General features: G+C 37.9%; 1 protein-coding gene across 2 annotated transcripts in view; it reads left to right on the plus strand.

Moving 5' to 3' along the window:
• LOC131034562 (DExH-box ATP-dependent RNA helicase DExH8) overlaps window positions 1–25,652 on the plus strand; it is a 279,913-nt gene that overhangs the window by 34,650 nt on the left and 219,611 nt on the right. For both annotated transcript variants that reach the window (XM_057966082.2, XM_057966083.2), the window contains exons 2-3: window positions 10,495–10,672; window positions 24,872–25,048. In XM_057966082.2, the coding sequence (XP_057822065.2) occupies window positions 10,495–10,672; window positions 24,872–25,048 (355 nt within the window). The remainder of the gene's footprint in view (window positions 1–10,494; window positions 10,673–24,871; window positions 25,049–25,652) is intronic.

Consider the following 25,652-nt stretch of genomic DNA (forward strand, 5'->3'; position numbering starts at 1 on the left):
AAAACTAGAAAACTTTGCAATTGTAATAATCATGGATATTATGTACTTATTGGCACCTTGTGTTCAATGTTAAGTGGACAAAACCCTAGAGGAGACTGTGATCAGTGGATGAAACCCCATTGGTCATTGGAATCGAAGTACAAAAACCCTTTGGTTCTTTGGGTGCATTGTCACTTAAAGAGTCGATTTTTGCTTCGAGGCATGGTAGGAAAGTTTTGTGAGTCATTGTGAACATTATTATTATTGTGGCATGTTGCTGTTGTAATGATTTATAACTGTTACAATTTTGGCTGTGATATCAATATAAGTGTTGTGATTCAATTGTGCAAGTTTATGTATATTGAATTAATTACTGATGTTGTGATAGTTGGGTTGTAATCATGTTTATATTACTCAATGGATGTTGTTGCTGGTATTGTAAATCCGTTATTTTACTAAAATTCTAGAAATGGGCATTACAAATACCCTATCAAATTGAGCTGTAAAATTGAGCTCAAAGTGTAGGAGAGGTAATGCACTCTAGAGTAGAGTTGGCCATTAACCCTGCACATTTTGTTGATGAGCTGATTTCATTCGCATGATGACATCCTTGGACTTGTGATTGAGATTAGGTTCTTAGAAGTGGAGCAACATTTTTGAGACCCAACAAATAGTAAAAAAAGTTTAGAAAGTCCAAAATCAAGGGACTCGTGGACTTTGAGGAAATGCATGTTGGGAAGAAAATTCCCAAAATTAGGGAAATGGGGGTTAGGGGACTTGGGCAACTTAGGTGCTAAGGTAATGGAAACTCACATAGTCCTTCTTGAGAGAACTTGGGGACTTTGAGGAATGTCATGCCATGAAGGGAAATCCTGAAATCTCGAAATTAGGAAAATTAGGGGTTTTGAGACTTGGGCAACTTTGGAACCAAGGCAAAGGAGAGTTCCAAAGTTCAAAATTAGGGAACTTGAAGAAATGGGGACTTGGTACTTTAAGGAAAGGCTAGGAAGGGAAATCTTGAAATCTCGAAATCAGGAAAATCAAAGGGGTTGGGGACTTTGAGGAAATGGGTGCTAAGGTAAGGGAAAGACCTAAACTTTGAAATTAGGGAACTTGGGGGTATGGGGACTTGAGTACTTTGAGGAAAGGCTTGCCGGGAAGGTAAATCTTTAAATTAGGGGGTAAAGGGACTTGGGAAACTTGGGCACCAAGGTACAGAAATGTCCCAAGGTTCAAATTTAGTGAACTTGGAGAAATAAGGACATTTGAACTTTGTGGAAAGATATGTTGGAAAAGGAAATCTTGAAATTCTAATATCAAGGAAATTATGGTGGTTGGGGACTTTGAGGAAATATGTGCCACGGTAAGGGAAATTCCCAAATTTAAAAATCAAGGAGTTTGGAGGTGTGGAATTGAGGAATTTGAAAAAAGATATGTTGGGAAGGAAAATCCTAGAATTAGGGAAATTTTTGGGGGTTGGGGATTTTGAGGAAATAGGCACTAAGTTAAGGGAAGTTCCAAAATTTCAAAATTTCACTCAAGCCTAGAAATTAACCCAAAAATGCTCATACTTAGAATTTTAATGAAATTTTACCTCATGACAACGATATGAAGGGAGGTAAAACACTACACTAAGCACAAAATTAAGTAAGAGAGGCTCATTAAAGGAAGTCCTTGATTGAGTATCAATGATAGGGATGGAAGGCAACAAAGAGGACACAAGACTAGTTTTTTTTTTGCATTTTTATGGCATGTGCCAACATAGGGAAATACCATAGTTAATTAAGTATACTTGAGCTAGAGTAGTGCTGTGATAGAAGATCTCTTGGGAAAGGCCAAGTGCTTCACCCTTGTTTGCATCAACTAGATGCAATGATTGCCAAGTGAAGCATTTGTGCTCATGAGGGATGGGTTCTTGTGAAAAACAACTTGTGAAATATTGTTGATGTAGATTGACTAGATATCATGCAACTGAATTGTGAGAAATCATATCAACTTATTTATTTTGTAATTTGTATTATTAATGCCACCAATCTTAAGGAGAGAAGTTCTATGTCCAAAAAAATGTTTTATGTCACAAGTTGTCAAATAGTATATCCCTAGGAGAAGGTTTGTCAGTAGTTAGTCTGAAATGTTAAGGATCTCAACAAATATATGTAGGCTATGGCTATGAAATTTATCCTAGAGTCTTCACAAGGAACAAAAGCAAGTAGGATCTGCTATGTGACAATATATCAAAGAGGGTTCATTTTATCATAAACAATGAGCTGTCTTGTTAATAAACATGGTTTTCCAACATGATTTTGAAATGATGGATAAGATGGATATCATAGACTTGGTGAACAACAATCCTAATTCTAGGCATGATGAAGATTTGAGATTGCATTTGACATGACCAATCAAAATGCATGATTGGGACATCTTTAAACAATTTGAGAGAAGTCATAGAAAAGAAGCTAGACAAATCATCGATGAGCATTCCAAAAGACATCGATTTATCAATGGAGTCATTTAATAGAATTAGCTCATGGCCATCTTCTAGTAGTGAATCCACACCACAATCAACTTATGCAAGTAGCAATACAAGAATGATTTGTCAAAGATTCAAGTAAAATAAAAATGGTTGAAAATGAAAGCTTTTGTGTGTCTGCTCATACATCAAATAATTCAACGATTAAGAATCTACCAATAATGGGATGGATGAGACCCCCAAAGATATAACACTTCAATTTGGTGAGGAAGTTACCATCACTTATTTTTTCATTGTCCTTTTGGCTAACACCATTTGGATCGTTACCTATGAACACTTTCTCCTTCAACAAACATTGCAATCGAACATAGTGGGGCTCCTCTTGACTGGCTGAAAATAAAATCAAAGTATGTCAACATTGGGCCAAAGGAAAGTGATCTATGTGGATCTAGACATTGGAATACATTTAAGGTAATTGTAGGAGTAGAAAAGATGATCATGTTGAGAATGACAAGAATATGTAGGTCACCTTGATGCTAAATGAAGATGGAAGAAGGGAATCGTAAATGAAGGGTATTGTTGTGACGTTTTCACACATCGCCCCATTGCAAATGGGGACCCTTGCTTTTTTGCTTTTTAGGGTTTGTTTTTTGGTCTTTTAGGGTTTTGTTAGTTAGCCTTTGCATTTTGAGTGCTATCGGGGAGATCAATAGGATAGCAGGTCTTGAAAATTTGGCTAAGTCGGAAAGTCCTAATCCTGAAATTTGGCTAAGTCTGGAATGTCCTGAAAATTTGGCTAAGTCTGAAAGTCCTAATCCTGAAATTTGGCTAAGTCTGGAATGTCCTGATCCTGAAATTTGACTAAGTCTGGAAACTGAAAAACCTCCAAAAACTAGATTTTGCTATATAACTCCTGGAGGTCTGAAACCACTCTCAAACATCCTGAAAGTATATATGGAATATAACTTAAAGTATAAGAAAGAAGAAAGATAGAAGGAAGGAAATGTCACTTATACTTAAATGTTATATTCCATAAAAATTATCCTGATAGAGAGTACAAATAGTCAAATTTCGCTCCTGTCCTTCACTGAGGATCCAGATCGAAAAGCGCTCCTGTCCCTCTCCAAGGGTCCAAGCCGAATCGCTCATGTCCCTCACCAAGGGTCCAGAGCGAAAAAGCTTAGTGGAGTCATTCCTGACCTTGTTTGGACAAATTGAGACATCAAAGGCATGATGGAGGACAAAATGAACGTGATAGAGCATCCAGACTTGATTAAGGACGATGAAATGATGGAGTATTTGTCTAGAAAGGTAAATTCACTCCTGTCCCTCACCAAGGGACCAGAGCGATTTTATTCATATACACATTTTTAGACCTTGTTTGGACTCGAACTTTTATTCATGGCGTGTAAAGAGATGATATTTTCCTCAGCGAAGGAAATTTGAAGTGAAAAGTAAAAAGATTTGGCCCTGAGAGCAAAAATCGCTCCTGTCCCTCACTGAAGGACCGGAGCTTGAATTCCAATTTCGCATTATCCTTGCAAGATTTAAGTGGTTTCGCGGTTTGAGGAGGTCAAGGGAAGTATGTTTTGCCCATTGAATATAACTTAAGTACGCCACAATGAAGAAAATCAACCTAAATGACAAGTTCGCCCCTGTCCCTCTCCAAGGGACCAAGGTGACTGGCTAGGGCGCTCCTGTCCCTCTCCAAGGGACCGGAGCGATTCCTCCACAAGACAAGTTTTTGGCGAAGTGAAATGAGTTTTTAAGTTTGAGGCAAGTAAAAGGAGGCGTAACGAATCTATTGAATATAATTTTGAAGAGTGCAAGACGCCAGTGAAGCCTATTTTGTCCTAGGCGCTCCTGTCCCTCTCCAAGGGACCAGAGCGATTTCTTCCTAAGACAAATTTCTCACCAATTTGAAGCAAATTCCATGTCAAAGATGAGTGAAGGGGAGCATAGCGGATCCATTGAAGATAGTTTTAAACATTGGCAAAGAATGATTGAGCCTACAAATGAAAGTTCGCTCCTGTCCTTCAGTCAAGGACCAGGGCGAAATCTTGGTTATTTAGACTTCCCCTTCGAATTTTAATAAATCCAGGCCAAGGTACAAGGGGGCGAGGATGTTTGGGACACTTCGAAGAAGAACAAAGTTGCAAGGACCATGAAAAGTGATGAAATTACCCAAGTTCGCTCCTGTCCCTCTCCTAGGGACCAGAGCGAACTGTCCAAGTATACTTAATTTTGAGATGTCACTTCCATTTCAAACGTTCAAGGAGGAGTAAGAGACACCATTTTATACTTTGAAGACAATCGAAAGTTGATAAGAACAAGGATTAGCCCAAGGAACAAAGGTTCGCTCCTGTCCTTCAGTCAAGGACCAGAGCGATTTCTATGAAGACCATCATCCCTTCCAAAAACCACGCCAAGGCAAAGTTATACAAGGTTGAAAATATCTTTAAGAAGATGATGAACGAGAGGTTAACGACAAAAGGTTGGCAAATTTGAGCTAAATGCAAGGTTCGCTCCTGTCCTTCAGTCAAGGACCAGGGCGATAGTGGTTCTAAGAGGCATTCATTTACAAAATAGAATCGATCAAGCATCAAGTTACGAATGAAGATCCCAGTTTGGACGTAGGAGATGAAGTTTCAAACGTGAAAAATGCAAGATGGAGGACCTAAATGTATAATCGCTCCTGTCCCTCTCCCAGGGACCAGAGCGATGTGGTTTGTATCCCTTACATCTCTCATGTTTTGGCGCCAATAAATGTTGAAATACATTAAATGCTAGATGCGCTAAAAAAACTTGAAATATTTAATTAAGATGGCATTTAAAAATAACGCATGGGCATTTGATAATTAATTTAGGCCTTTAAAAAATCGAAGTTTTTAATTACAAAGGCATTTAATTAATTATTATTAAATTAAATTTAAGAAAGTGAGCACTTGGGTATTATTTAATGTTTTTATAAAGTCGGCCTCTTCTTTTATTAAATTTTTATTTATTTTTGGTTCTATTTTACCAAGTCGGCCTATGGATAATGAAATGGTGAGCGCCTATATAAGAGAGGTGTGTTGAGCGATTTTAATCCATCATTCACTCATCATTTCAAATGCGATTTGGAAGGGCAAAGAGGAGGTGCGAAATCTAGCAAGTGTGGAGCGAATTTCTACCAAGTGTGGAGAAGCTAGTGGAGGGCGAAATTCATCTTGAAGGCTATTGGAGAGGCATATTTCTTGCTAGTTTGGAGGATAATTTCCAGATTTTTGAAGACATTTGGAGGATAATTTCCAGATTTTTGAAGACATTTGAAGGCGAATTTCCAGATTTTTGAAGAGGAAGATGGAGTTCTTTTCCAAGCTAAAGGAGGCGCATTTTGCTAAAGGGAGTCTTGATCTACATTTTACCTAGCGAATTCACCTTATTTTTGCATCTTTTTTCTAGAATTAATTCTCAAGTGGAGGTATGGCGTAATCACCTTGGCACCATTTTTGAAGATTTAAATTTTGCTTTGAAAATCCTAAATTAGGAAATGATAACTCAAGATTTATCATGAAATTTCCTAATTAAAATCTTGAATCTTCCTTTTAAAGTTTAATCTTTAGATTTCAAGATATATTACTAATTTTGAAATGTTGTGTAGGCATCAAATGGAGATCCCGGAGTTGGAAAATCAAGCAAGGACAAGGACGGTCTCCTCCAAGGACGATCAAGCAAGAACAAGGACGGTCTCCTCCAAGGACGATCAAGCAAGGACAAGGACAACCTTCTTCGATCCAGCCTAACGTCATCAAGGGTGACTTCTCCAATCCAGTATTCCAAGGCGAGGTACAACAATCATCCTGCACATCAAGGACACAAGAAGTTAGAACAAGGGTTCGTTAAAGAAGCAAATAGTTCCAGATGAATTAATTAAAGCTAGCTTCTCAACAACATCAAGTTGAATATCTACCAAGTTACAAGTGTCAGATGAGGTGGCATCCCAGTCATCACTCCTCCAGTCAGTGTGGTCCACCTCAGCATGTCCACATTCAATGTACCTAACTCATGGAAGGTGGCACAAACTCCGATGTACCTACCCCAGCTATCCATTGGTGGAATTTTCTAGAGAGGACATGTGTCCAAGCAATACAATTTTATCATTGGTTAAGCATTAAATGTTATGTAATGGTTGTAACAAACCCTAATTAGGGTTTTCATTGTTGAATCTTGGCCATTGATCTCGAATTGATCTAAGCCGTCGAATTGTATTGAGGGCACTATATAAGCCCTGGCATTTCATTTTGTAAAGGTAATTAGAATTAGCAATAATTAGAGAGAGTTAGAATAGAATAGGAGTTGGCAATAGTTAAAGGAGTGGGAATAGTTGGAAGAGTTAGAATATAGTTGATAGAATAGCAATTAGAGTAGAGTAGAGAGAGAAGGCAAAGATTGTTGCCAAGATGTTGTTGTAAAAGACTTGTAACTTCATTGAAGAAATGGTGAAATTCATGGGTCGATTCGACAATTTGCATGGTCTTTATACTTCTCATATTTGATTTCATGTTAGTAGATGAGTGGAAGAAATGTGCTTGATTGATGGTGGAATTCGTATATCCATACTACTAGCAGTTTGTTGATTGCAGACTTGCCTTGTGTAGTCAATTGGAATCATTCAGCTTAAGCCTAACTTCAATTATCGCTTCTTCATTGATATGCATCAACCGGATGGTGTCTATGCTTGCAGTGATGATTTGAACATCATAAAGCTTTCCTTCAAAGATCGCACTAACCTTGTGGAGATGGTCTTGCGATGTCAAAACAAGACTTAGTTAGAATTCCATCAAAGATCATTCATTGCTCTTACATTCTTAGTAGTAGGATTAGATCCTTTCCTCGCCCTCATCTTTTTTCCCTTTTTTCAAATCTAAGCTAGTAAAATCCTGTGTCCAGCAATATTCAAAGCAAATCAGAAGTTTAGGCATCAAATGTAAGTCCCCTTGTGATTCCAGCAAATCACATCATACCACAAAGAGCTTATCCACACGTAGAGACCCTACATAAAAGAACATTGGAGTCACCCTGATTGATCCTTTTTGCGACATCTTCAGCAATCAGAGACTTTATTCAAGAGAGGATAAGGTACCCTTGGGTATTTTATTCTGTGTATGATTGTGTACAAAATACACGTCAACAGGTATGAACCAAGGTGATCCTATGAAATTCATCAATATAAGTAGATTTGGGAGAGGAAATAAATATGATAGGAGGATTGCTACTTCTAGTTGAGCTTTGTAGCTGAGAGATAAAGGTAAAGATCAATAGATCATCGGTCATAGTCTAAATTTGGGATGGTTGATTGAATATATTGTTTCCTCAAAACATGCTTGGATGGCTTAATCAATTGTCCCAAGTTTAGACAATGATCAATCAAAGGTCGAGTGGCAGGAGAGAGTATTTGCAACCAAAGCATACTCTACTTTGCAACCAAATCATACTCTACCAGAGAGAGAGCATGCATTTGCAACTAAATCATACATTGTACACTAGCATTGTGAAAGCACAAAAGATTATCATATGCACATGAACCTTTCTAAGGAGATGCACATTGTACCTTTCTTTCGGTAAAATGCAACTCAAATTTCATTGTATGGAATACATAGTTTTATTTTCTACCTTATACTTTTACTTCTGTGAAAAACTTCTACAACCCACTTTTATGTCAAAAGTACAACTTCTGTTCTATTTGGAACTGTTAGGAAAAAATCAAATGGCTGTAGTGATCTATAGATCACAATTTGAGGCCATATATTTGAAACGATAATTGATTGAATTGATTATTTTATCAAACACAAGAGACGAATACTCCGTATATAGAAAATTAAAAGACGATATTTCCATAATGGAAACAATTGAGAATAGAAACACGAAAGACAATAAGGAAATTTCCTAAAACTAAGTAAAAGACAAAAGACATAAAAGGAAGTTTCTAAATACTAACTAAATGACTAAGATGATCATCATATCAATATTACAATATTATTTTAATGCCCTCCCTTAATGGTCATCCTACTAACTACTCTACAAAAGATGTGACATAATCTGCAAGATATTTGACCACGAATGCATAGAAGGCTGGCCCCTTCTCTTCAGAACGCTCTACAACATGATCTTGCTGCTGAGACCCTCCCTAGTTCTGTAGAACTTTTGGATATGACCAAGTTTACCACAATCCTTCCAACATTATGTTGCGTAATAAAGCTATCCCTCTCGCTATTCAAAGATATGGAAACTAAGATCAGCTGCTCAAAAACTTCACAGGTCTGAAAGAACATGATTTTGCCAAAAATCATCAAAAGAAGCAACACCCACAATTTTGTAAAAAAACTGTCAAAAACTTTTGCAAAAGAATACTGTTTGCCCTAGAAACCCTAGGTGCAATCCAAAAACAAGCTGCTAGAAACCACAGTTTTATGGAAAAAATTGTCAAACCCTTGATGCGATGCTGAAGTCACACAAACTTTCGTTTTGTAAAAAATATGGTAAAACCCCATGACCACGATTTTTAGTAAAAAATAATGCAAAACCCTCCTTGATTTTTATGGAAAAATTCATGCAAAACCTTTCCATGATGTTTTGTGGAAAAAATTAAAAAACCCTCCGATAGAGAAAAAGCCCATGAACAAAAAGACAGTCAAAAACCTTGTAGGAAGCACCTTCCAAAATCTTCAATAAAACCCTCTATTTTTTTTCAGAAAAAATAGATTAAAAAATCCTTCCAAAAATTTCTCACGAAAAATTTAGGAAAAAACCACGTTTTATTTAAAAAATCGTCAAAACTTCTGAAAAAACTTTTAGGTAACAACAACACCACGGTTTTCCAGAAAAAAATCGTATAAAACTTCTAGAAATAATTTCCAAGTAAATACCCACAAATTTAAAAAAAAAATCATCAAAAAGGCTTAACCTGTTTTGATACCATGAAATGATAATTGATCGAATTGATTATTCTATTAAACAAAGGATAGGAATACTCCTTATATAGAAAATTACAAGACATTCTTTCTGTAATGGAAATGATCGAGAATAGAAACACGGAAGATAGAAAGGAAACTTCCTAAAACTAACTAAAGACGAAAGAAATAAAAGGAAGTTTCTAAATACTAACTAAATAACTAAGATGATCATTATATCAATATTACAATAATATTTTAATAATATACTGAAGGCCACAAGTAGATGCTTCATTATAGGTGAGACTTGAGAGTACCCTTTTATTTCAGGTCAGAGTACGTCATTTCATTATCCTAGGGTTGATGTACTATCTCCTCCAACATTTTTCCACGTCTTTTCATTATTGATGGCCGGGATTTTGTCCCACTTTTCTAGCATCCAAATCTCTACTTCTATCTACTGTTTCCTCTAACATTTCTTTGCATATCCAAATTTTAAATGATTTTAGTGATCCCTGATTACAAACTGGAAAACATCTCTTTCAAGAAAAATGGTGAAAAAAATGAAGTTTTACTTATGAAGTAAAAACATTTATAAATGCTTTCTAAATTTTTCACTCCTCTGGTTTTGAATAATTCTTTCCACATTTTCTTTTACAGCAAATTTGTTTCTTTTTGCCTGTTTTAGATGAACACTTTTCCAAACACCTAATTATCTTAAGTTATACTTCAAGACCTTATCATTTATAACTATCACTGCAAGCAATTAATCACTACTGGCAAAGGAGTGACATGATATTAGCTACTGAGCAATACAAGTGGAGGCCCTACTGGATTATAGACATGTCTTACTTAACAGAATTTTCTTGTCTTTCAGATAATGGATCTTATGTCACCATATTTTCATTTTGAATTTACAACTAAAGTGCAACCTTTTGCAGGGCTTAGTTATCCAGTTCATGTTTTTATTATTGGTTAATTTTTAACATTAATTTCTTACATTTTAGTTGTTTGCCTGTCAGTGTCTATACAAAGTACCTTATGGTTTTCAATTATGTAAGATGGATTTTGAAAGCAGATGTCCTTGATAATATTTCTTTTTTGTGACAACAGGTAAAAGCTCTCAAGTTCCTCAGATCCTTTTAGAGGAAGGTTATGAGCCAATCTTATGTACCCAACCAAGGCGATTAGCTGTGGTTGCCATATCCAAGATGGTTGCTGAGTTACGTGGATGTGAACTTGGAGAGGAAGTTGGCTGCCAAATTGGTCAGCTTAAGGTCATTACAAACAGGTATTTAAATCTCTCTCCTCTTTATTAAAGGCAGTGCTAAATAACTATCAAGATACAATTCTTATTAAAAAACAAATTATGAAGCCATTCATTCTTCACAGGTTTTTTGCCCTTCCTATTTTCAGTGAATAAGCAGCCAACATAACATTGCTGTATTATTCTTCTTGCAGCTAGCTTTGTACTGTTTTAGGACCTTGTTAATTTATGGTTTGATCTGTTATTAACAAAGAAGTAACTGACCTGGAAATACTTTTTCTGGATTTTGAGCCCCCCTTTTTTGGATTAAGCAACTTGTATATATGAACTTTTATTTTGATACTAACACAGTACCATTCTTGGATACACGATTTCCAACCTTGCTGCTCACTCTCAGTGGATCCTTTTGGATTGGTTTGGAGCTTCCTTTATCCTTGAAGCTTTTCTTGCACAATAGATTCCATTATTTCTCTATGCTATGTACATATTTGCTCTTGCACTGTAGTGTACTGGCATCAATAAGAGGCACAACTTAGTATAAACATAAGATAAATGGATATGCTTGCACACCAAAAGACAGGATCTAGAAAATATAAGAAAACAATTCTCTAAAATAGATAATTGTATATATATCGTAATAGATGGGTAAATAATGTGCGAGGTTTAGATCCGGATACAACTAGAAGAGTAACTTTCATTTACAATGGTGAGGTAATTGAAGGTTTTTGTGATATTGATAAGATTTATTTTGACTATTTTTGACATGATTTATGTTGACTAGAGATTTCCTAAGTAATGTAAAAGAACACTGAAGAAAATATGTGTTGATAGCAACTATATTTGAAAATTTTGGTAAGATAAAGATCAGGGGCATGGGGTTTTAGTGAAGTTTAGGATTTTGAAAGAGTTAGGAAACATGCTAAAAGTGGTTTAAAACTAACAAACGTCTAAAGTCATATTTGTCTTGCATATAATCACGTTTAGTATGTGTCCAATGGATTATTTGTTATCCTTACAGAAGAATTTCAAAGGTTCTTTGTTAAAATAAAATTTGACCTTTATAATACCGATACCCATGCTAACTGAACATGTTTGGAAGAGGAATCTGAAAACCAACACAGAAATACTGAGGGGGGGGGAGGTGAATCACTATTTCAATGAAACTTTAATTCTAAACAAGCCAAAAGAAAAGAGCTGAACAAAAATTATAAGAAGACTCAGAATTTATCTTGTGGAAAACCCTTTCGGGTAAAAAACCACGGGATAAAAAATTTCATCAAAAAACAATTGGGCACCAACCCAATGAGCACCAACTCGGATTACAACAGTGAGCTGCAACTCACATAAAGAGCACCAACTCAGGATGTCTGAGGCACCAATCTCATGATGAATACAAACTTACAGATAAAGCTTCGACCTGTGTTAATTTTGAAGAAGCCAAAACAAACCTCCCACTTCTCTGAACTTGAAGAACCTCACAGTACAAAAAAAAATGACAGTATCAGACCCTAAAGGCTTCTTACAAATTTAAAAATCTAAACATCTTTTGTACAAACTCTGCTGAGTCACATATGTATGAACCCACACAATCTTTGTATACAACGCCCAATGTTAATTCTTTTGCACACAAAGGTTTTTCTGACAGGATAAACTGATCCAGCATGATATCCGATGAAAGACTCGGCTATACTCAAATTGAACTAACTCTTCAATCGCCTTCCACACACACTGCATAACAAGAACTAATTCGAAAACAGCTTTTTCAAAAACTATCTTTATGCTTTAATTTCAAATGTCTTCCAAAGATGAAAATCACTCCCTCAGAAAAATATGATTTCATTGCACAATACACAAAGAGGACAGTATGGAAGACAAACAGAGCACAAAAGTTTTCTATAGTCCAACATCAACACCTTTATTGTGGTCTTCAGAGCTATACGTGCAAGAGCTTATGGACGTAAAAAAGAGGCTCGAAACTTTGGAAGTAAGGAATTGGGAAGAGGAGAACAAAGTGTATGAAGCAATAGAATATACAAGCAAAATAGAGAGAGAGAACAAAAGCCTAAAAGAGCAAATTTCAAGCATGTAGATCAAGCTGGAAACAGGACAGCAAGAATTGGAAATCATAAAACAAGAATTAGAACAATGGAAATCAAATAATGACAAAAGATCTGAAATGACAGAGGGAGAGGATGCAACACAAGTAAAGGAAATTCAATCAACCTTAGTGGACTTAGAAAATAAAGAGTCTAAACTAAGGGAGTAGATAGAAGAGGCTAAATCCTGGTCACAAGTAGTAAGCGGATCGGCAAGCAAACAAAAAGGAATCATTGAGCAGCAAATTAAAATACAAATAAGAGAAGAACAAGACAGACTTGGCAAGGCTGCAAATATCATTATCAAAGGTCTCAAAGACTTAGGAGAAAAAGAGAGAACTGAAATTCTAGCTAGAGACTTTCTTAGAGATAAGCTAGAATGGACATGGGGTATTCAGCAAGCAAACAGGTTAGGAAGAAAGATGGAAGGTAGAGATAGGCATGTAAGAGTTACCCTGAGAAACATAGAGGATACAAATTTTATCCTTAGAAATAGAAGACTACTCAGAGGGTCACAATTCTATCTAGATGAAGATTTGACTTTTGCTTAGCAGGAGGAACAAAGGAAGGAATGGAATAAAGTAAAGGAAGCAAGAGAAGAGGGAAAGTGGGCATGGTTGAAAAACGGAAAAGCTCAGATTAAGGAGCGCTTCTCGAATAAGAAATAGGAACTAGGGGCCCCACGAGACTGCTTAAATGTAGTGAGTTGGAATTGTAGAGGTTATCCATGGAGAAGAGGTCCTGGGGTGGGGCCCATAGCAGAGGGGAAAGATATTATCGTTTTTGTTGAAACACATGAACATGGCGGCTGCAAGGTCCTAGATTTTGAAGGTTAAAAGAAATTTTCTGTTTGGAACAAGGGGAATGGGACAAGAAAAGGTCATGGTGGAGTTACAGTGCTTATAAATGAGAAGTGGTATGGAGTTGTTAAAGTTGAAAAAGAGGACCCGAACAAACAATACATTTGGCTGCAAATAACAGTGAATGCGATAGTTTTTAGGTTGGCTGCTTGCTACTTTGCCCCTAAAAACTTTAAGTTTTACAAGAGGGGGAATTTAGACAAAGAAGATTCGTATGCATCTCTAAAAAAGGATATCCCCTTATTCAGCACCTTAGGAGAAATAATGCTAATTGGTGACTTCAATGCAAGGACAACTAATAACCAATCTTTACAGTTGAGTAGTGGTAAAAAGGTAGAAAATAATCCGATATGGTTGGAAGAAATTGAGGGTCAATCTTGGGAAAGAACTTCACAAGATAATAATGGGGATGTCTCACATTTTGGGGTAGAATTATTGGGGATGTGTAGTTTGTTTGATTTGGTTATTTGCAATGGCATGAGAAGCTGGCCGACATCGGGAGTATTACTTGCAAAACTTATAATGGTCAGAGTGTGGTAGATTACTTGATTTGCTCTCAAAACCTTACATCTAAAGTGCTGGAGTTTAACATCGGAGATTGTCTTATAGAAATGAAATCGGATTATATGCCTCTTTTTATGAAGTTGGACTTTGCCTCAAGCAGCCCGCAAGATAAACATGCTCCGTACATGCAAAAGACAACAGCTACTGAAGGCAAAATCCTCATAAACAAAAACAGGGACATTTTTAATGCTGTCCTTAAACAACTTAATGAAATAAATAGTATTTTGGCTGATGAAAGATTCAATACGGAAGAGGATCATGTCCATAGCAGCTTGCTGATCCCTATAGTACACAAGGCTTTGAGCGCCTGCAAAAGGACTGGCAGTAGGAAGAGGGATGTGAATACTTTCCCGACAAACCCATGGTATGATGAAGAGTGTAAGGCAGCCAAGAGATCTTTGAAAGGGAAAGATATGAACAAAGAAAATACGAAGAGGTACACAAAACTCATTCAAACTAAAAAAGAAGATTATGTACAGGCGAGAAGGAAGGAGTTAATCTATCTTGGTAAACACAGTCCCAAAGATTTCTGGAAGGAACTGCAGCAAAGGAGAAACCAAACTGAAAACAATATTACAGATGCCCAATGGTTGCATTATGCCAAGCTTCTTTATGTGCTGTTACAGGATAATAATTCTCCTCCCATTGTGACCACTTCGATGGAGTTATTCACGATGGATGATATCAAGCAGGGAATAAAGAGTTTAGCAAATGGTAAGGCAAGTGATATTGATGGGCTTCAAGTGAAATTCCTAAAGTGGGGAGTTGAGCTTCTTGCTCCTCACATAAAGGGTATCTTCAATAGGGTCATACGAGATGGTTTTCCGGCTGATTGGACAACTAGCGTGGTTATCCCTCTCTTTAAGAGTGGGGATATCAACAACCCATCTAACTACCGCACTATTATGGTCAACCCCCTTCTAGGCAAACTTTTTGGGAGCTTGGTGGAGTGTAGAATCAGCAGTTGGGCAAAAGCGGAAGGAAAAAGGGCCAAAGGTCAAGCCGGTTTCAGACCTAGACACTCCACCATTGATCATTGCATCACTCTTCGGCATTTGATAGAGAAAATATGGGACAATCAAGGGGAAGAAGCATGTTGCTGTTTTGTTGATTTTAAGAAAGTGTTTGACACGGTACCTAGAGACAAACTTTGGAATAGAATGGAAGATTTGGGTGTACCTGACATATATAGAGCGGCTGTCCATAGACTTTATGAGAAAGTTAGAGCTAAAATCAGAACTAGTGAAGGAATGCCTGAGTGTTTTGGTAGTGACATTGGCGTTAAGCAGGGGTGCCCCCTATCTCCCACTTTGTTTGGTTTATACATTGATAAATTAGAAACATGGTTAAACATGTCGGAAGGTGAAGGTGTCTATCTTGCAGACTATGTGGTGAAATTACTTTTATATGCGGATGATCTTATCCTAATATCTAAAACGGCTCATGGTTTGAGAAATCACTTAAGAGCTCTAGAGCACTTTTGTAAAGAGGTAGGGATGGAGGTGAACATTACCAAAACCAAGATCACGATTTTTTCTCTAAAGAGGAAAGCTAAGCAAATTACATTTCTTTTTGAAGGTAGTCCGCTGGAAATTGTGAAAGAATACAAATATCTTGGCATTGAATTTCAAAGTAAACTTAGTTGGGAAACTTGTAGAGCGAAAAGGATATAGGGGGGATGGAAAGCGTCATATTTACTTCAAAATAGGTGCAGAAAAGCTAAGCTGTGTGATTGGAAAACCAAGAAAACTCTTTTCGGTTTGCTGGTCACACCAGTTGTTTAATATGGATGCGAGGTTTGGGGGGGGCAGCATGTCAATTTGTGGGTGGAGACAGTTAGAAAGAATTCAAAAGCATTTGATGACAAGCAATCTCAAAGTTAAAAATTCAGTGCCTTATGATATCCTTTTAGCAGAAGCAAGTACTTTTCCGTTGGAGGCATCATCTATAATCCGGTTAATAAGTTATCTAAAGAAGGTTGAAAACATGAGTAACCAAAGGTGGCCCAAGATTGTGATGGAAGAAGGTCTTAACCGTAGGAAGAAAACTTGGATGAAACAAAACAAAAAGTGGTTGAACAAATGGAACATCCAACTGCACGAATGTCTTAATACTAATGGGGAAATAAAGAAGTTCGTCATTGAAAAGTTTCAAACTGCCATGTGGACTAATCACATTGGTTGTAAAAAGGCGTATTACATCAAAGAGTTTAACCCAACCGGAGAACATAATGAGAAAGCATACTTAGGGACAGCTATTAAAGGGAAGGCAAAGTTGTTACTTGCTCAACTAAGGACTGGTTCACATCATCTTAGATATGAAACGGGTAGGTGGCAAAGACCCAAAGAGGTCTGGGAGGAGAGAACTTGCTTGTTCTACAAGGCGGGTGCTATAGAGACTGAACACCACTTTCTCATTGAGTGCACTTCTTATGATGATATACGTGCTCAATATGAGTTTATCTTGAAAGATGACAACATGTATCATTTATTTGATGAGGACAATTTCAACTAAACTGCTAGCTATCTGGTCAAGATTCATAGCAGGAGATCTGACATTGAAATGAATTCAAAGGGTCTAGTGCTGTGATTTTCTTGGTCCCATAGACTGATCAGTCTTGTGGACGTCATTAAAATCATTCATTCATTCATTCATTGCATACAAAAGTCGCTCACATCATCAAACTGCTATCTCACCACAAATATGTTTAATGCCCAACATAGCTTGTGCACCATTCACGACCAACACAGCTTGCGCACAATCCACACAGAACACAACTTGCACACGATCCATGCCCAACACAGACTTGTCAATTAAAAATACCGACTTCGATGCAGATCTTTTTAACAGTTTCTATGAGTCAATAAAAACCTATCATAAAAAGGATGCATATCACTTAGAAAAAAAAAAACGGCGTTATTCGGAGATTTCGTTAAAGAAATATAGCACCAATCAAAAAACTTCAATTTCGATACACCCAGAATTTCATAGAAATTCATTTTACATCTGCAAACTTCTGAAAAGTTGGAAAAAAACACTGCTGAGAAAAGAAAACAGCCCTGTTAAAAAAAGCATCATAGCGAATATCATAAAAAAAACGGCTCTGTTAAGAAAACCGACACAACATTCCAACCAGCTACGCAACCACCTTCTGAAGAGAATAGCGCTTTTAAAAAAGCGTTTTAATTAACACCAAACGCAGGTCCAAAAAGCATGCCTGAAAAGTCCAAAAGAAAATGCTTCTCCTTTTGAAACCACATGCATACAATCATTGCCAATCGACACCCAACTCTGCACAAAACATATTCCAAGAGATTTGAAAGGTACAAAAAACGTCTCTGCCAAAAATTTCAGAGAATAAGAAAAGAAGGCTCTGCAAATCCCTCTGAATTCTCCACACAGTTGGCACAAACTGAAAGGGAAAGAAACAACGATTAAACTGAGCACAAAGGCGACCAACAAAATACATATGTCACAAACTGAACTAAAGGAATCGATCATCTGTCATCTTGTTGGTGTAAATAAATATTCATTATGGATATTATTACACTTTACTTAAGTTAACTTAGGATAATGCATTTCTTCGTAGTTTGGATTTGAGACACTTAGGGAAGTGTGCACATAGGGATAGAGCTTGTAGGAGAAATTCCACCTTTTGTGGTCTTATTTTGCTGTTACACTCCACATTTGGTGGGTCATCCACCTCTTGTGGAATATTATATTATTTCTCCTACCTACCCCTAGTATTTCTTACCTACCCTTGTTTCTCATTGAGCCACATGTCATGATTGTGTGCTCGTACATCCATATGGCCTTGCCTATATAAGAAGGCCTATATTCATTGTAGTGGTGAATCTAGTTGATCATTTTCATATTGATGAGATTATAGTTTGTTCTTGTCATTCTTTTGTCTCTATTTTTTATACTTTTCATTGTGCCCTTGATCTCGGCAAAATCTCACATGGTATCAGAGCCATTGGGGTTTCATTGATTGGTTTTTGGAGACATCGTGGAAGGCTTCTATTTTTGGATCTGAGGGACTACGTTTTTTGGAGGCATCTTAGAGCGTTTTCAACCTCACCATTACGTCCGGGAGGCCGTTTCCATAAAAATCGAGTATAAATTCCAACTATTTTTGCGAAAATCAATTTTTGGGTGTGGAGGAAATTTTCTACCCAATTCGAGTGGTACGGTACAGAATTTTCGGATTTTTTCCAAAAAAATATATATTTTTTTTTCTGAAAATTATTTTCCAGTTTGAAAATTTTTTGAAAAAAAAATAAAAAAAAATTTGAAAATTGTTTTTGGGATCCGTACCTTCTGCCTAGTCAGCAGCGCACAGTCAGCGCCCAGTCAGCAGCATCCAGTCAGCATTTTCTTTGGAATTTTTTAGACCCCTCTCCGTTGAGCAGTTTGGATTTTTGGGTCAACTTTGGAGGCCCATAACTTGCTCAATTTTGCTCCTTTTTGGGTGCAATTTTTTTTGATTTGGGCTAATTTTTCGTGCTCTTCGCAGTGGTGTGGTTATTTTCTGGTTTTGGTGCACAGGGTTTTTGAAATTTTCAGATTTTCTCAGTTGTACCTGTCCAATCCTCAATTCTGCAACTTCAAAGGCCTCGTTTGAGCTCATACGACCTCCTTTTCAGGTGCCGTTTTTTTTGAAAGTGCATATTTTTTCATCTACTTTCATAATCTATGATCATATTTTAGAGATTTTAAGTAGAAATTGTACTTTCAAATATTGGTCTTGTTTGGCCTATTTGGTACTTGTAAATTGCTTGGATCTTAGTTTAGATCTCTTGCATTATTAGTTTGAGTCTCTTTTGGCCTTATTGAGGTAGTTGTAAAATTGATATCAGAAGTCCACTTTGCCATTTTTTGCAAGTGGCCCATTGTACACGCACTAATTATAAAGTGCCAAATCATCACTTTTGGGGGGGTTCTTTGATTGAGTGAATTTGGGGGGGTGTCTTGTGTGGTTGTGCCTCTCTTTCCTTGTGCTCTTTCATTTTTGTTGCAATGAGTCCTCATAAATTTCCACCTTTAACTCCACATAATTATGCATCATGGAAAATTAAACTATGGAGCAAATTAATGGAAAAATGTCTCACGCATTACATAGATGGAACAATAGTAGCACCACCCGATCCTAAGGTTGATCCTAATGCTCAATTAGAATGGCTCACTATGAATTACATGGCTCTTGGAACTTTGCGTAAGTATGTATCGGATGACCTCATCTTTCATATTGAAAAGTGTACTACAATCAAAGATGCTTGGGATATGTTTTAGAAATTGTATGGTCAAGTTGATGAAATCAGAGGTTATAAGATTGACAATGAGCTCACCAACTTGGATCCCAAGAGTTTTGATACAATCCAAGATTATGTCACCAAAGCAAATGAGCTAAGAGCAAAGCTTAAGGATTGTGGAATTGAGAAAAATGATGCTTAGTTGATATTCAACTTGTTGGACAAGCTTGCACCAGAATATGCAGCATTTGTGTCTAGCTTCCAAACTCATCGTTTGACAGTGGGGAGTTCCTATGTTATGCCTTCATTTGATGCTTTCACAGAAATATTGATATTGGAACAATCTAAGTTGTTGAACATGGGGCTTCTCAAGTCTTCAAAGTCCAAGGCTTTGGTGGCTAATCAAGGAAATCAAGGAAGTCAAGGCAAAGATTCCAACAAGAAGAAGAAGCAATCTAAGTCACAGCCACAACAGGAAAAAGAACAATCATCCTCTCCATCACAAGGCGATTTTTCATCCTCTTCCAAGAAGGGGACACCGCCTAAGAAGGATAAGCCAACTTGTGCATATTGCAAGAAGTATGGTCATGATGAGCATCGATGCCACACAAAGCAAGTTGATGGGTTAACTAATCTTCTTAAGAAAAACAACATCAACTTGCCATCCGCCTATACAAAGAAGGATTCATCTCCATCCTCTTCCTCACAGTCTAAGGGAAAAGGGCAAGCATTTGTGGCTACAACAAGTTCTTCACAACAGTGGATACTTGACTCAGGTGCCTCATATCACATGGGTTCTACAAAGGAGCAGTTTTCTTTATTGGAGCCATCTAAGGTACCTCACATTTACATAGGTGATGATACACAAGTAGAGGTTGAAGGGAAAGGTTCAGTTGACATGGATGATGGAACATTTGAGAATGTTCTCTATGTTCCTAACTTGTCTACCAACCTTCTCTCTATCTACCAAATCACTCACTATGGGAATGGGAAAAAGGTTGAGTTTACACCAGATTCAGTTGTGGTAAAGGAACTTGATGATGATGCCTTGGTAGCAGTGGGACAAGTCAATGACAACTCAATGCTTTATTCATTCTCCCACTTTGTGCCAAGTTCACCTTCTAGGGCCTTGCTTACTCATTCAAATTCAGAAAGTAAGCTATGGCATGAGCGGTTTGGTCACCTCAACTACCGCTATCTTCAGCAGCTCAACACTAAAGACATGGTCACAGGTCTACCTCGAATCAGTTTTTCAGAGGGTGTATGTTCAGGTTGTTCCATGGGCAAGCATCCCGAGGAAAAGTTTGATAAGGGGAAAGCTTGGAGAGCTTTGGAAGTTCTTCAACTTGTTCACAGCGATGTAGCAGGTCCATTTCCAGCAGCTTCATTTAGTAAGGCCCGCTATGTCCTCACCTTCATTGATGACCACTCCCGCTTCACTTGGGTCTATTTTTTTATTCATAAGAGTGAAGTATTTGACAGATTTCAGGACTTCAAGATTCGTGTGGAGAAGCAATCCGGGAAAGTGGTGAAGATTCTTCGTATAGATAATGGAAGGGAATATGTGAACAAGAGACTGGAGGATTTTTGTACATTTGAGGGGATTGATCTTCAGCATTCTGTAGCATACACTCCACAGCAGAACGGAGTTGTAGAATGCAAGAATAGAACACTCAAAGAAATGGCTAGCTGTATGATTCATGCACGTTCTCTTGATCGCGCTTTTTGGGCAGAGGCTATCAGTTGTGCCACACACATCCAGAATCGGGTTCCTCACAAAGCTTTGCAAGGTTTTACTCCTTTTGAGGATTGGGCTGGTAGGAAACCGATTGTGAGACATTTCAGAGTCTTTGGGTGTCTAGCATGGGTTCGCATACCTCCACAGAAACACAAGGCATTGGAACCTCAAAGTCGGCCTTGCATATTTGTTGGATATCCTGAGGGTGTTAAGGCATATAGATTGATGGATCCTGAGACACATGAGTTGTTCATTGAGAGGAGTGTTCACTTTGAGGAAAGCTCTCCTAGCTTAGCCTCTCTACCTCCTCCACCTTCCTCCATTGTGGATAGTGATGCTAGTGATTCAGATGATGAGACTTCTTCAACTCCGACTCGCAGGGTTACACCTCCACAGGGTCCACTTGCAGTTGAGGAGTCTCGTTCTCCACCTCCACCTAGACTTCGTTGGGCTCGACAGACACTTGAGTTTGCGGGTTCTCTTGTTGGGGATCCTTCAGATACATGGAGAACTCGATCACAACATTAGGATCTTCCACATTCATTCATTGCTACTGCTTCCGGTCCATAGACATTTCGGGAAGCATCAGGGGTTCTTGAGTGGGACCAAGCTATGGAGGAAGAGTATAGTTCCTTGATGAGGAACAACACATGGGATTTAGTCCATCTCCCTAAGGGGAGAAAGATGGTTCGATGTAAGTGGATCTATCGGACCAAGTTTGCAGCGGATGGTAGTGTGGATAAGTATAAGGCTCGGCTTGTTGCGAAAGGTTTCTCTCAGGTTGCAAGTGTTGACTATACTGAGACCTTTGCGCCCGTAGCCAAGATGAACTCCATTCACTTGACACTTGCTATTGCTGCAGCTCATGGTTGGGCTGTACATCAGATGGATGTGAAGAGTGCTTTTCTTCATGGTGATCTTGATGAGGAGATTTATATGGAGCAGCCACAGGGTTTCATCCAGGATACTTCCTTGGTTTGCAGACTAAGGAAATCTCTCTATGGCCTTAAGCAAGCCCCCAGGGTTTGGTATGCCAAGATGGATTCCTTTCTTCTCTCAGCAGGGTTCACCAGGTGTCATTCCAATCCAAATGTTTACATTTTGCGACAGGATGACTCTCACTTGATACTTGTGCTCTATGTTGATGATTTGATCATTACAGGGAGTACCGCATCCATCATTAGCAGGGTCAAATCTGCTTTGCATGACAGATTTGCTATGATTGACTTGGGTCTTTTGCACTACTTTCTCGGGATAGAGATTTCACATTCACCTTTCGGGATTACACTATCGCAGCCCAAGTATGCTCTTGATTTACTTGCACGCTTTCATATGGCTGATTGTAAGCCTGCACCGACTCCCTTTCTTTTCGGAGTCAAGCTTGAGGCTTAGTGTTCTTCTCCACTAGTTGATGCCACTTTGTATCGTCAGCTTGTGGGTAGTCTCATCTACTTGATCCATACATGCCCTGATATTTCATTTGCAGTTGGCATGGTTTCTCGCTTCATGCAGGAACCACATGAGCTTCATTGGAAAGCCGCCAAACGCATCCTTCATTACTTCCAGGGTACAGATCACTATGGGATTCACTATGCGGCAGGCACAGGACTTCGCTTGGTTGGTTACACAGACTCTGATTGGGCTGGCGATCTTGATGATTGTAAGTTTACTTCCGGTTACAGTTTTCACCTTGGTTCAGGCCCCATTTGTTGGCAGAGCAAGAAGCAACATGCTATTGCTCTCTCTTCAACTGAGGCTGAGTATCGAGGTGCTGTTAACGCAACGACTGAGACCATTTGGCTCCAGCAGATTCTCACAAAGTTTGGGTTCACCACTCCACGGCCGACAGTTCTACATTGAGACAATCAGAGTGCTATTGCAATCTCGAAGAACCCGGTCCAGCACCAGCGGACCAAACACATCGAGATTCATATGCACTATATCCGTGAGCTCATTCAGGAGCAGGTCATTGATTTGTAGTATTGTCCTACAGCGGAGTAGGTTGCAGACATGTTCACCAAACCTTTCACCGAGAGTAAGTTCCAGCAGTTGCGAGCTCTCTTGGGGGTGCAGGATGTGTCATTAGGGGGGGTTAGCTGACTTCTCCTTCCTCTCTTATGCGGGGGACTTTTTCCTCTTTGAGGTTTTGTCCTTCTTCTTTGAGAGTCTTTTGTACTTTCATCTCTCTTTTGGGGGGGAGTTTTTTCGCATTGGGTTTTCTCCTTTTCTCCGTTTGTGAGAGATTGCATTGCATGGTTTTGCTTGCATTTGCATATTGTACATGGGTACCTATCATGGCCTAGTAGCCGGGACCCATCTTGCATTGTTGACTTGAGTCTTCATTCCCCTAAGTTGCACTTAAGGGTGGGTGTTGGTGTAAATAAATATTCATTATGGATATTATTACACTTTACTTAAGTTAACTTAGGATAATGCATTTCTTCGTAGTTTGGATTTGAGACACTTAGGGAAGTGTGCACATAGGGATAGAGCTTGTAGGAGAAATTCCACCTTTTGTGGTCTTATTTTGCTGTTACACTCCACATTCGGTGGGTCATCCACCTCTTGTGGAATATTATATTATTTCTCCTACCTACCCCTAGTATTTCTTACCTACCCTTGTTTCTCATTGAGCCACATGTCATGATTGTGTGCTCGTACATCCATATGGCCTTGCCTATATAAGAAGGCCTATATTCATTGTATTGGTGAATCCAGTTGATCATTTTCATATTGATGAGAGTACAGTTTGTTCTTGTCATTCTTTTGTCTCTATTTTTATACTTTTCATTGTGCCCTTGATCTTGGCAAAATTTCACACATCTGAGCATACAAAAATATAGACATCAATGACAAACCTCAACAGAATCTTGGTAGTTTTCATACACAAGACATGCTCAACAATTGGATTAACTGTTGATCTTTGGATGTCCTTCTAATCAACTTCTTGAGCAAGACAATAAGTTCTGATGGTGGTTATGATTTTGAGGACATATGTCATGCAAAATTAGTGATACACAAGGCCGTGTCCCTGCCTTGAGAACTTTGTTTCAATGGATCTGATACATTGGGTACTCAAGGATGGGGATGAATCATTACCTTCCTCTACCCAAACATCATGTTGGATGCCTAAGTCATTTTTGAAATGTTTCATGTTCTCTTGTAATGCTTTGGCTAAATCACTAAAGTCAGAAGTTCTAGAATTCCTGTGTAGTTTGGATAGCTTTGTGGTGCTTCAATGTCCTTTGGAACACCCAAACAGGTTGAGGTGCCCCTAGTGAAAAAGAACAATAAAAAGCTAAACAAAAAAGAAAAATGAAGGATGGGGTGGTCCCATAAAGATATGCCATTATACTTCAGCCTGCAAAACATCGATTTTGAATTTTGATTTTTGGAGAGGTGAAGGGAGGAGAGAAGAGAGAAGGGGTGTGTGTGTGTTCATGTGTGCATGTGTGTCTGTATGCTGAAGATACGGGTGATATGTTTTTCTATCTTGGACACTAAATCTGGAATCCGTAACCTAAAAACTCCTTGGAACATAGGAAAAAACACATGAAAGGCAAAAACTTGAGCTGGCATAAATATGCATACACAAAAAAAATCTTTTTCTTTTTCTGTTAAATTTTCATATTTTTCATTTTAGGTCAGGTTTTTATACTACTTAAATCGTGTCTTGATTACTAGCCATGCTATGTTCTTGGATTGTTATTCAGGTCGAAAATTATTTTCAAAACTGCTGGTGTCTTCTTGGAGGAACTAAGAGGTGAAGGGTTAGCTGGAATTTTAAGATACAAGGTGGTGGTTCTTGATGAAGTTCATGAAAGATCTGTTGAATCTGACCTCCTTCTGACATGTATAAAGCAATTTATGCTGAGAAACAATAAGATCAGGTAAAAATTTGTTCTTTGTTGGATATGAATTATTTGTTCTGTTTTGGAATTTATATCTTTAATCATTATATTCGGTTGTAGACAAGATTAGGAACAATAGTAAAGCCAGTAGTCAAAGTTGTTATGGCCCTAGTTACCTGTCTCAAGACTTTATCTAGCATGCTGGCATTTTGAATTTTGTGTTTTGTAATTGTATTGAATGAGCGCTGGTTTTGCAGGCATCAATACCTGAACCTTGCTGTAAATTTCAACAGAATTCTTCTTCTAGTTGGTTTGGAATTTTTTTTTGGTGAAAAGATAAAATTATATGTATACCAAAAAAACAGTTTTTATCTATTGAATTAAATCTCCTGGAATAAACTTTGTGATTTTTATTTTAATTAATATATTGGATGACACTGTGATCCATCATTAAGATGAACAAAACGATAAGAAGATTGCAAGAAGGATTACTTAAAAGAGATGCAAAGGCTGGCAAAAACAGAAAAGGTTTGGGAAAGCTAGTGAATACCATGGAACACTTTGTCAAAAGCAGAAGAAACACGATAAGTGTGTGATGTACAACCAGGAAAAGTTAAAGTAAAAATTAATGAATATAATAAAC

This window comes from Cryptomeria japonica, chromosome 5, assembly GCF_030272615.1.
Source record: "Cryptomeria japonica chromosome 5, Sugi_1.0, whole genome shotgun sequence".
NCBI classification, from domain to species: Eukaryota; Viridiplantae; Streptophyta; class Pinopsida; order Cupressales; family Cupressaceae; genus Cryptomeria; species Cryptomeria japonica.